Source organism: Diprion similis, chromosome 9 (genome assembly GCF_021155765.1).
Source record: "Diprion similis isolate iyDipSimi1 chromosome 9, iyDipSimi1.1, whole genome shotgun sequence".
NCBI classification, from domain to species: domain Eukaryota; kingdom Metazoa; phylum Arthropoda; class Insecta; order Hymenoptera; family Diprionidae; genus Diprion; species Diprion similis.
The window spans coordinates 4,229,732-4,240,417 of NC_060113.1; the positions used below are offsets into that span (position 1 = coordinate 4,229,732).

Consider the following 10,686-nt stretch of genomic DNA (forward strand, 5'->3'; position numbering starts at 1 on the left):
TTGCTCGCAGCGCATTGGGACTGCGATCAATCGATTTCTCTCGCAAAATTACGTCGGAATAGTGCCCTGAAGAATGAATTGCAGCACTCTTCAAAGTCGTTGAAATTTTCGACAAAAAACCAAAGGGATTAGCCTCACTTTTTTGGTCATTTTTGGAGCCGAGAATTTTTCGTCCCGGAATCGATCTGTATGACCGTTTCTGGAATAATTCGACGCCCAGGAACTCAGAAATAACAGGAAAAAGAGCGTAGGATCAACGGCAGAGAAATTACGACGCAAAGACCAGCAGCAAAAAAATGGAGAAATTCCGTCTTTCGTTTTTTGGCTGTAACATTCGAACCGTCACTTGCAGCCTATTCGGACCGCGCCTAATCGACTCTCTCGCAAAATTACGCTGCAAGCAACGCACTGTGGGTACATTCACAGAAGAATTGACAAAAATTCAAAATTTGAGCGTTCTCCATTTTGATTTGTTCGTATGTCATTCTAAAGATCATGAGTTCCTACTCTCCATCGTAGAAGGACCGGTCCCCACCCTTTGCGGGAGTCGACCGACGACCGCGATTCCAGACTGCTTGCAATTTATTTAACTAGCTCAATATCCTGTATATATCGTTTGAATTATTTTACTCAAGTTCTTTCCAAAATCAGTGAAAATTACGCTGAATAAAGACAGCTAAATCAATTTGAAGGTCCATTCTTTTACTCATTAAAAGGGGGAAAAAAAAATTTTACTTCAATGATTGTAAAGATATGACGAGAATGTCTTCATCCCTCACCGCAATCTCTGAAGCATCCATCCGTTGAACGAGATTAACGACGCGAAATCACATCTACAAGTCCAGCGCTGGAAAAAATTCCTCCCATAGCTTCACTTCAAGTCGCCATTTTTCTGCGGATAGCCTTCATCGTGCGAATTGAGAACGTTGTGACAGTACATTTTTCTTCATACATACAAAAATCACATTTGATTGTAGAACAGAGTTGCTCTGCAATACGAATGCATGCTTCTAAAGATTACCTAAACTCTATAAATTAGAAGTGGTATTCTGAAATAATACGGATAACTGAATACGGATTACCTAGCCAAATAATATCTTATTCAACATGATATTCCAATAACAGTTACATACATATTCATATCCAATATAAATTACAGCGGTAACTATTATGTTGTGTACTCCGTGAAGTCATCCATGTGGACCCTTTTGTTTGATCTGGGAGACAAATCATCAGATGGTCCGTCAGGGTTACTAGCTGCAGACTCTTGTAGGACTTTGCTTCTTAATTGCTTAATACGACGCAGTCTTTCGAGCCAATTCGAGGCGTATGGATTATGTCCTTTAGTTTTCAAAGACGACGAAACCATTGAGGCAAGCTATAAAACAATGGAAAATATATAAGTAGCTCGTATTTACCAAACTTGTCCTAGTTTTTATACGTCTTGTTGACCTATGCAACCAAAGAGGCACTTACATTGGCATGAAGAGCTAGCTGTCGAGCAAGAATAGCGAGATTCTGGTCAGAAATAATTTTGGGCTCACTATGACCTATGTGTTTTGCAAGTTCCTCACGTGCTTGCACTGTGACTCTGTTCGTACCATGATCAAGAGGCTGAATGACTACACAGGCATAGTTGAATTGTCCCTATGAAAACAAATGATTGGAATTTGGTGGTGCAACTTGATATGCTTCTGATGAAAATATAACTGATACTTTTAAAATGTGTATTAGCCAAGAGTCATGAATTAAAAAATACTAATGAAACAAAATTGGCAAGTTTTTAAGAATTAAATGAATGAAACTCACTTTTACAGTTTGTATGTTATAATTTTCCCCACTCTCGTTATACACAATATTGACATAATTGTTCCCGATGTGTAACTTTTTTCCAGTACACTGTGGATCACTTTCCTTGGTTGGCATCAACGTAGCGACGTGAAATATGACCTGTTAACGTTAAATTAGTGTTAGCGGAATACAAAAGGTTCGACATAGTTGAAGATTAATTCAATACTGCAACCATCCAACATTCACTGATCAGAATTTCGGGACAAACCTGCATAACGTCATCCTGCCATATGTAGGCGAAATTTCCATTTTCACCATTCCGATCAAGGCCTCCAAGAAAAATACTTTGTGAATCGACATCTTTTAACTTTATCAGCGTTCCTAAACGCTGTAAGAATTCCGCATACCTCAAAGACCCGTGTTGATTTGCAAGTATTTCAACTTCGTTCGATACCTGGCCAATTCCAATATATATTACACCAATTTTATGAGTTTCATATGGAGGAATTGCGTCGAGAACCTTAACAGCTCTTTGTACAGCTGCTGTTTGAGAAACTAACAACGGTTTTTCCGTAGTAGTGCCAAAGTGAGCAGTGTGATATAATTGCAAGAATACAAAGCTGTAAGAAAGAAGGAATGATTAATAAAAATAACTCCACAGCGGCAGACTCCAATCACAAATTACGACAGTGTTGATATTATTTGTGTTAAAAAGCCGTGTCACCATTTACCTAGGATTTATTCCAGTTCTCGGAGGGTCTTTGTTACGTGGTGAATTTCCACGTCTAATATTATCCCATTCGCCACGAGATTTTTTAGCAGGACTCATCACAGAGATGGTATGACCTCGATCTCGGAAATGTAATGGCGGTAAATTGGATGGGTCGGGTTTATCATCTTTCTATAGAATTAAGAGTGATTTGTTTTTCTGGAATATTCTTCAATTGTGAAATTTTCATACTCACTTTGTCTGTAAGATGATTTCTGCCAATTGGAGGTTTTGTGTCAATAGCTAGTGGCGACTGTTTCAATCCAGAATCGTGGATGTTACTTAAACGGGAGTAAAGTTGCGTTGGAGATTGCGGCGGTTTTCCAGTAGATACTTGTATTTGCGAATGGACACCAGACATTAGACTAACACCTCTATTTTGAAGAGACAAGAAGTTTCCTGGAGCCTGCGATTGGGGCAAGAGAAAAAGAATGCTAGTAAATGTTTAGATTGACAATAGAATTAACTCGATCATTAGTCGTATATCATATGTAAGTTGTAAGCAGAACATTGTAGTTGAAGTCTTTTACTTAAAGAGATAAATTTCATACTTGTGTAGCGGTGGGAGAAGGTGGCACAGTGTTACTAGTAGTGACGTTTGGTGTTTGCGTTGTTTGTGTTGCTCCAGGATACGAGTGTTGCGAACGAAGTCCTGAAGGATGATGTACAGAATTTTCCGAAGAGGGCGGGGTGGTTCCAGTTCCCGAAATTTCTTCTGGTATTGCTTCACAGCTGACTCTTAAGATACAGACATTTTTAATTACAGAATTTATCTGGTATTCTGAAAAATTATTATCAGAACCATGAAACAATGTTGGTAATTACCTCATATCTTTTGCGTACGTGGTCTTTGTATGTTTTTTAATTTCAGAGTCAACTTTTCCTTCCGAATCAACCACAACGAGGTCCCGATCATTTTGAAGAATCAACTTGTCTTTATTGAGGAATGGATTTTTCCAATTTGCACTCATTTCAGGACTAGAATTAGATCTCCGCACAGGATTTCGCGATCTTCTCAAATCTGAATGTGGTATATTTATACTTTTTTTAAGTAAAATTTTAAGGTACACTAAATAGGCATTTTTAAAAAATCAATTACCTTCATCGCCTTCTTCTAGGCCTTCAAGACTGTCGCGCGAACTCTGACGAGACGGACTGCGACGAGCTGGAGATCCTGGGATAGCAATCGGTCCTGACGATATGGATGACGAAGTGACTGATTTCAGCAATCCAATTTCAGGCTCCATACTCAGGTGCTGAAAATTTTTTTCCAACATATCCTGCAAAAGTTTATAAAGTCAAGATTCGATATCCATGGATTATACTTATATTGCCTCGGAATTTGAAACAGTTTTCGGTAAACAAAAATAATACAGATGAATCAACATACCTGAATATCTTCAGCTTGAAGATCTTGATTATGGCTGTAGGTATAGGTCGATTGTTCTAGATTTTTATTTTCTGTCAATTGTGGTGTAGGCATATAAAGTGTTGTGATATCATTGACAGGAAAGTCCAAAGGAGATATTTCAAATTGCATTGAATTCTGTATTCGCATTACCCAGGACATGTCGCCGGTTGGTCTCCTAACATAAATCTCAGCCCAGCCCTGGCACCAACATGCACAAGGAATATGTTCCTCTTGTTTCTCACTAGAAAGTATCTGTTCAAGCTTTGAAGGCTCAGTCACATCTTGCTCAGACTTTTCACTGGGGAATTCCAATTTCGGAGCCTCTGGTTCTTCAGGTAACTTCTTCGATTCTTCAATTGGAGAATTTGAAGTCGTGTTAGCATTGGAACCACCATATCCAATGGATGATTGTCGCATCAGTTTATTTTCCTCCTTCGAACCCTGTATAAAATAAAATACATTTGAAACTGAGTAAGGAACCAGTCATGCTGTTTACCGTTTTCAAGGATAACTCTTTCATTAAACTCACTTCTCCACTAGATGCTCGTTGCAACGAAGATTGTGTGTATCTTAGAGTGTGTTCTGGGGAAAGAGATTCGGACTTACAGGCAGTCCAACAATTATCGCACAGTCCACCACGCGTCGCTTTACTACTACATCCACTTGTCGTTATGGTGATTAAGCGGTTTCCCAATAACCAAGTCATAGACTGACCTTCTTTGAGTAGAAAATCTGCTGTTGGAAGTCTGCAATGAATTTTTTTTACAGAAAGTGATATCATCAATCACCGTCCCACTATTTCAGTGAGCCATGAAAATATCGTGTACCTCTTTGGCAAGGCAGAACAAGTAGAAAAAGTATATCGAGCCATTAGGTCTATGCAAGTTTCCGTAAGTTCAACGTGAAACGTCATTAAGGCTTCATCAATAGGTGGTTTAAGATCTAGAGCTCGTCCTTCTCCGATCATACGATTAGCGATTATAGGCCGTTCTCTGCGACCCCTGCTGCCCTACAATATGGAATCAAGTCTTACTACTGTCTACCGATATTTACGGGTATACTTCATAATTATCTTTTACTTTCATATACAGGTATAAACCAGTTACCTGTTCAGTCAAACTAGAACTTCGTTTTCTGCTGGATGAATCTTCGTTTATCAAATTTAAATCTGATTTCATCAAGTGACCCTCTTCGAAAGGAACTAACACATTTGCTTTGAGTCCCTGGAAATAATAAGCTATTATTGTAATTTCCATATCATTGTCAGATATAATTATATCAAAGATGAAGTGTTGTGAAATACTCACTGTGGTAATGAATTTCACAAAGTCCCTTCGAAAGGGGAGGCGACATTTCAAGAACCATACTGCTATAACATGGTGTGCCAGAGATACCGTGTAATGATTATACTTGAAGGGATTGGTGTATGGTAATGATATCGCAAATACTGACATATACTGGTCACCGATGAAGCTTGCAAACACTTTGGGCAGTCTTGTAAGAGCTGTAATAATCAATATATACGTGAATATTCCATAAAAAAAAAATTATACTGTTGACTAGCATGCAAAATTAGATTTTATAGTTATTGTTTATTTATAAGTAATATTATAGGTTTAGATACGTGAAAGATGATTAATGTAAAACGGGCTGACCTATAGTTAACAAATTTTGGTATCTTTCGACTTGATTCTCACATATTTTGTAGAATAGTAAAGGCACTTACTTGACAAAAATTCGAGTATTGGAATAGCAATGTAAACTGTTGCTGAGATTTTTGATAGGTTCAGTAGAACCTCGGACAGAAGCTTGTTCATTGCATCACGCATTTCTAATGTACAAGTTGTAAGGCTAGTTACACATTGACTGGCACATCTTGTGGTGAGACCAAGCTAAGAATGTAAGAAAATGGTTATGCTTAAAGCATATGTGACTATAAATAAGTACATCCGCTGAGTACTTGGCTTTATGAATAAGTTTAACAAGTTTAAAACCATATTATTACCTCCAAACACTTTATCAAACGCTGTTGCAAATTTGGCTCAAGGTGTGCGTGATATGATGCCAAAGATGCCAATACCGGAAATACAAATCCCCGGAATTCGGACAGTGTGAACTTTGGAGGCGTATTGTATAGAGTCTCTGGTAGTCGTACAGATTTGTCACTCACCTACCAAGATTATATTTACAGTAAAATTCGCTGTCAATTGACACAGATATAAGGATAAAAGGCAATGCCTGAGAATCCTCACCGTTACCATCGAGCACAGAGCTGCAGCGAGACAATCAATATCATTGCTATGTCTTGAGAGGATGAGTGCTTTATTTTGCATAACTTGAGGCATTTCTCTAAGCAACAAATGAAGAACTCGCCAATCTGGTAAATCGAAATAAAACAGAACAAGACTCGAAGATAAAAAATTTCAGATAATGGCTATTACAATGTGCACTTATATTATCTAAGTCTTTCTCTAAAATAGACAAGGGCAAGTACCTTTTTCCTGCTTTAGACATGTTACCACACATTTGCAGGCATGGGCGAGCGACATATGGGTAACCTGGCACAAAATGTGCTGTGATGGTGCGGGACTAGCCGGTGGTGGACTGTTCCCCCCTCCACTGTTTACGTTATTTCCAAGTCTATCGACCGGCGCATGTTCCAATACCAAGTAAGGACTAAACCGTGTTACAACACCAGTAATAGCATCAGGATAACCCAGATGATAACAGGTATTGGCTCTGATTTTTAAAAAGGCCTCAAATATCTGAAATGCAAAACATTTTGTGACATTATTTTTAACAGTTCAAATCAAATTATAAATTACAAATTCTGCTTGATAGCACAGAAAGTATCAATGGCCAATGGACGAAGTAGATCCTTAGACGACGAGTAGAAAAGAATATAACTACTTACTAAATACCTGATGGTTGATACGTTATGGAAAATCATCGGTTCCTTGTAGTGCTGTTCAAGGTGATTGACCAATAATTTGTAGGCTCGTATTACATGGCTTGATGGTAAATGATACATCTTTACGCTCAGTACATTTATCACCCCAACCACAGCGGTTTTTACGTCTTTTACATCAGTATCAACTGCTATTGGAGTTTCTAATGTAAAGGGCTTGTTCACTATCTAGACAACAGGATAAATGATGTTCAGTTTACAGAATATAATCAAACAACGAAGGGAAGCCCATTCATACATAATAAAGATTTTAACTGCACTGCAGAATATCTCCTGGAAGCCCAATGATGGTGTTTACTAGCACTCACTTTTTCCAATATATCTAAGAGCTCTAGGCATCGCTTTGTTTCACACTCGATACAGAGATCAACCAGTAAATGAGTAGCAACATTACGTATAGTAATATCAGGATCCATATCAAGGTGTAGTAGATGTGGGACAACAATTCTTTCGATTAGCTCATCTTCGTACTTGGATCTGAGAGAAGAGTTTGCAAAGTAATATTTCACATTAATGAATTATTTTATGATAGGAAATTTCCATACCTGTTGATTTTTATAACTTTTGTCAATACGTCTAGAGTTTTTACTCTGATATTGGTTCTGGTTTCATTTTTAAAATAGCGTTCCATTAAAGTACTCAGCTTCGATAACCACAAATGACGAGTTGGGTCTATATAGTTGGACAAATAGCCAATCAATCTGAGTACAGATATTTCCTGAAAAATATTATGATTAAACTGAAAAGTTATTTGAAAGCATCTATTGTAGTATATATCAAATTAAATTGTTCCATTCAATAAATTCCAAATCGAAATTATAATATTTTCATATGACTATGAAACTTGCTCAACCAACTACGAAACAATTTCAAACAAGTAGTTTTCATAGTTTAGAGGAAATAAAAGCTTTGTAATAAATGCAACTGAACTGAGAATCAAACATCTCTAATTCTGTCTAAATGAAAATGATAGGATACTGTCTTTTTCACGCCTCACATAGCAGGTAAACGTTTTTATAGCAGTATATAGACCTATCGCATTGCTGTACATGGTAGATACTTACTGGACGGAAGTTTGAGCAGCGTTCAATTAGCTCATAGAAGCGCTGCACACAACCATTGTAGTGTCCACTATCCAGGAGATTTTCAATACTATTGATTGTTTCGTGCAGACTTACTGATACTTGTTCGGAAGCTGGTTGACTGCTAGTTTCTGGAAAAAAAACTGTAATAAAAATTTGTAAACATGAGTTATACGCTAATTAATTGTAATATTTTACACATACCTATATGTATGATTACTTCCTCTATTATGTCTAATATGATACTCCAGGTAGGATCATGCAGCTCTTCTCCATATTTATTGACCAATCTTTGGATGCTGAGAGTAACTTCATACATGACTATTGGATGATTGCATTGCAACGCCTTAAAATTAATGAGCAGATTATAAATTTCATTGAATTTCATAGATTGAAATTTGCATTCACAGATAGTTACTTTGACATTCTTTCGATTCAGGAAAATTTACTTAGGTATTTCTCTGCATAAGGATACAGGCAGACCAGCTGCAAATCATTTCAAGACGTATTAAACCTCTTGAGAAAATTTAATGCATGCACAATTACTGCAAAATACATCAACATTCATATCACATAGTGACGAAGAATTTCACCAGTTGGGAAGGTTGGTTTCTTGAGTAGAAAATTTCTAATATACCTGGAGGAATGAAGGCAAAACAGACGTGGGTGTGCATTTCAGCTTCGGAACTCTGTGAGTCCCCCAAAGACCCATATTAATGTAAAAGACAGCTCCGCGTAGTAAACCGACATCTCTCTGAACATTTGGATCCTGCAGTAATCTACACATTGTATAGAGAGCTGAATGCCCCTTGTGCGTACCTAATAAGTTTCGCATTATCTAAAAAGAAAGAAAGTTATCGAAGAATCAGTTTACGTTCACTTTCAATTGAATCAGATATTATGCTTCTATTTGTTCAACATGTAACACATGAATTTAACATGAATTTTTGGTTTTTTCTGCAATGAAATATTTGTAAGAAAGTTATAGATTGCAAATAGATATTACCTTCCAGCTTATCTGACAATAAGTTTCTACATTGACACTGCGGCAGAGAGCAGTAATGAATGTCGGCAGTGAATCTGGCTGTAAATTACCGTAGCAAACAACAGCGTCAAGGGCTTCTAAGCATCCAGAAACTACTTCGGCACTATTACTACAATAGCACAAATGGCAAATGTATCTGTAAAAACATGAGGAATGTATTTACATGTGTTAACTTGAAATATGTAGTTTGTCTAATATATAACAGTCGTCAAACTGTTAAAAAGAGACCTAATCTGACTGACGAGGATTATGTATAAAATTTCATTACAAATAAAAGGTTACGGTAATGGTTGACATCTATAAGTGTAGAAATTCACCCTGAATTTAGAAAATCATACAGATACCTACTGCACTAGATTCGATATAATATCAGCATCTATGCAAGCAGAATTGAATTTAATAACATTGACAAGCAATGACAGAAATTCAGCGCCTCTTTTGCCATCAATTCCAGTCACAGTCGGCATCCAGTCAAGTAAAAGTGGTCCTATCCTTTCTTCTAAATGTAATATATCTTTTCCATTCTCTGTTAAACTTTGGAGCAGCTCCAATCTGTGAGGAATAGAAACAATTGCAGTTACCGAAATGATTTCTGAATCATACTCCAACGCAGTCACGATTATACAACTTAATTTTCTGAAATTGGATTTCAACAATTAATCTTATCAATCAAGCACTACCTTGGTCCAATATCCTCTGGTATTTCATGGTTTTTAACCACCATGAAAAATTTCACTCGCATTATGGAAGACAATTTGGTGTATTGCCCTTGCACAAGACACCGGAGAAACTGGAGTGTCAAATGTCTACATTCTCGAGGTACATCCTTGTCCTTCACCAGCAAATCTTGGACCAAGAGCCATAAGCGCTCTGCTGCTGTCTAAAGTAAAAATGCATCAGTAGTCGATTTAATTTGATTTTTTATTCGAAGATGTAAGCTGTTTTCAACTGTTGTTTGTCTTGTTACACGTATGGAAAAAAACAACCTTTTGCGTGGAGGAAGACTACCCAATGTTCACGTACCTCTTCCCATTGATGATTCAGGACCGAGTCACAAAGGTCTTTGATTCCTTTGGCCCGATGCTGTAAGGGAGAATCTGGGCCAATTTCCTTTTCAATCTCTGCAGTAAGTGTGAAATCCGCTCGACTTTTGAAATTTCCTGTTCAGGTGTAAGAATATAAGGCAAGAATGAAAGAAAGAATGAAACATGGAACAAAAGTTACCGAAATCACTGCCAATCAATTGGCTCAACTGTTTGGCAAGTGTTTTTATGGTTATTGTGCTATCTGTTTGAAGTATGTAAATAGAGAACACAGCGTCGTTTTAGGTTATAATCACCACTCGTCTATTTGATACGCGATTCGCGAAAGTTGAATATAATTCCAAATAACTAGAGGATGAACTTCTCAATTGTACATATATTTTTCTACACACATATAGATAGGTTGACATATTACAAAATTGAGAAATTGAGAAATAAAAGTGATAATAGTCCCGTAACTAAAATATAAATGAAGATTGTTACCTTTGTTTAGACCGAAAAACTGCTTGAGCTTGTCATGAAAATTTTTGTTATCCTTATCCTTCGAAGTCATTTTTGACATTATTTATTGTATATT

The 10,686-nt window shown here is 37.1% G+C and overlaps 1 protein-coding gene across 3 annotated transcripts; it reads right to left on the bottom strand.

The window, feature by feature from the left end:
- Positions 1–1,078: 1,078 nt before the first annotated feature.
- On the bottom strand, positions 1,079–10,686 carry LOC124410261 (tuberin). 3 transcript variants are annotated; one of them, XM_046888487.1, is made up of 29 exons: positions 10,593–10,686; positions 10,090–10,226; positions 9,747–9,946; positions 9,415–9,618; positions 9,028–9,202; positions 8,659–8,859; positions 8,226–8,367; positions 8,004–8,152; positions 7,485–7,657; positions 7,248–7,416; positions 6,886–7,107; positions 6,466–6,736; positions 6,224–6,348; positions 5,977–6,141; positions 5,698–5,863; positions 5,279–5,475; positions 5,078–5,194; positions 4,799–4,980; positions 4,501–4,717; positions 3,951–4,412; positions 3,660–3,840; positions 3,386–3,581; positions 3,112–3,298; positions 2,757–2,966; positions 2,523–2,692; positions 2,060–2,411; positions 1,810–1,950; positions 1,477–1,647; positions 1,079–1,378 (listed from the first exon to the last, which is right to left on the bottom strand). In XM_046888487.1, exons 1-29 carry the CDS (start codon positions 10,669–10,671, stop codon positions 1,169–1,171), a joined length of 5,571 nt encoding a protein of 1,856 aa, XP_046744443.1. In that variant the 5' UTR covers positions 10,672–10,686; the 3' UTR covers positions 1,079–1,168. The 3 variants fall into 3 exon arrangements, with proteins under 3 accessions (XP_046744443.1, XP_046744446.1, XP_046744445.1); XM_046888489.1 differs by lacking the exons at positions 1,079–1,378; positions 1,477–1,647; positions 1,810–1,950; positions 2,060–2,411 and having other exon boundaries at positions 2,575–2,692; positions 2,753–2,966; XM_046888490.1 differs by lacking the exons at positions 8,226–8,367; positions 9,028–9,202; positions 9,415–9,618; ... (1 more) ...; positions 10,090–10,226; positions 10,593–10,686 and having other exon boundaries at positions 8,659–8,833.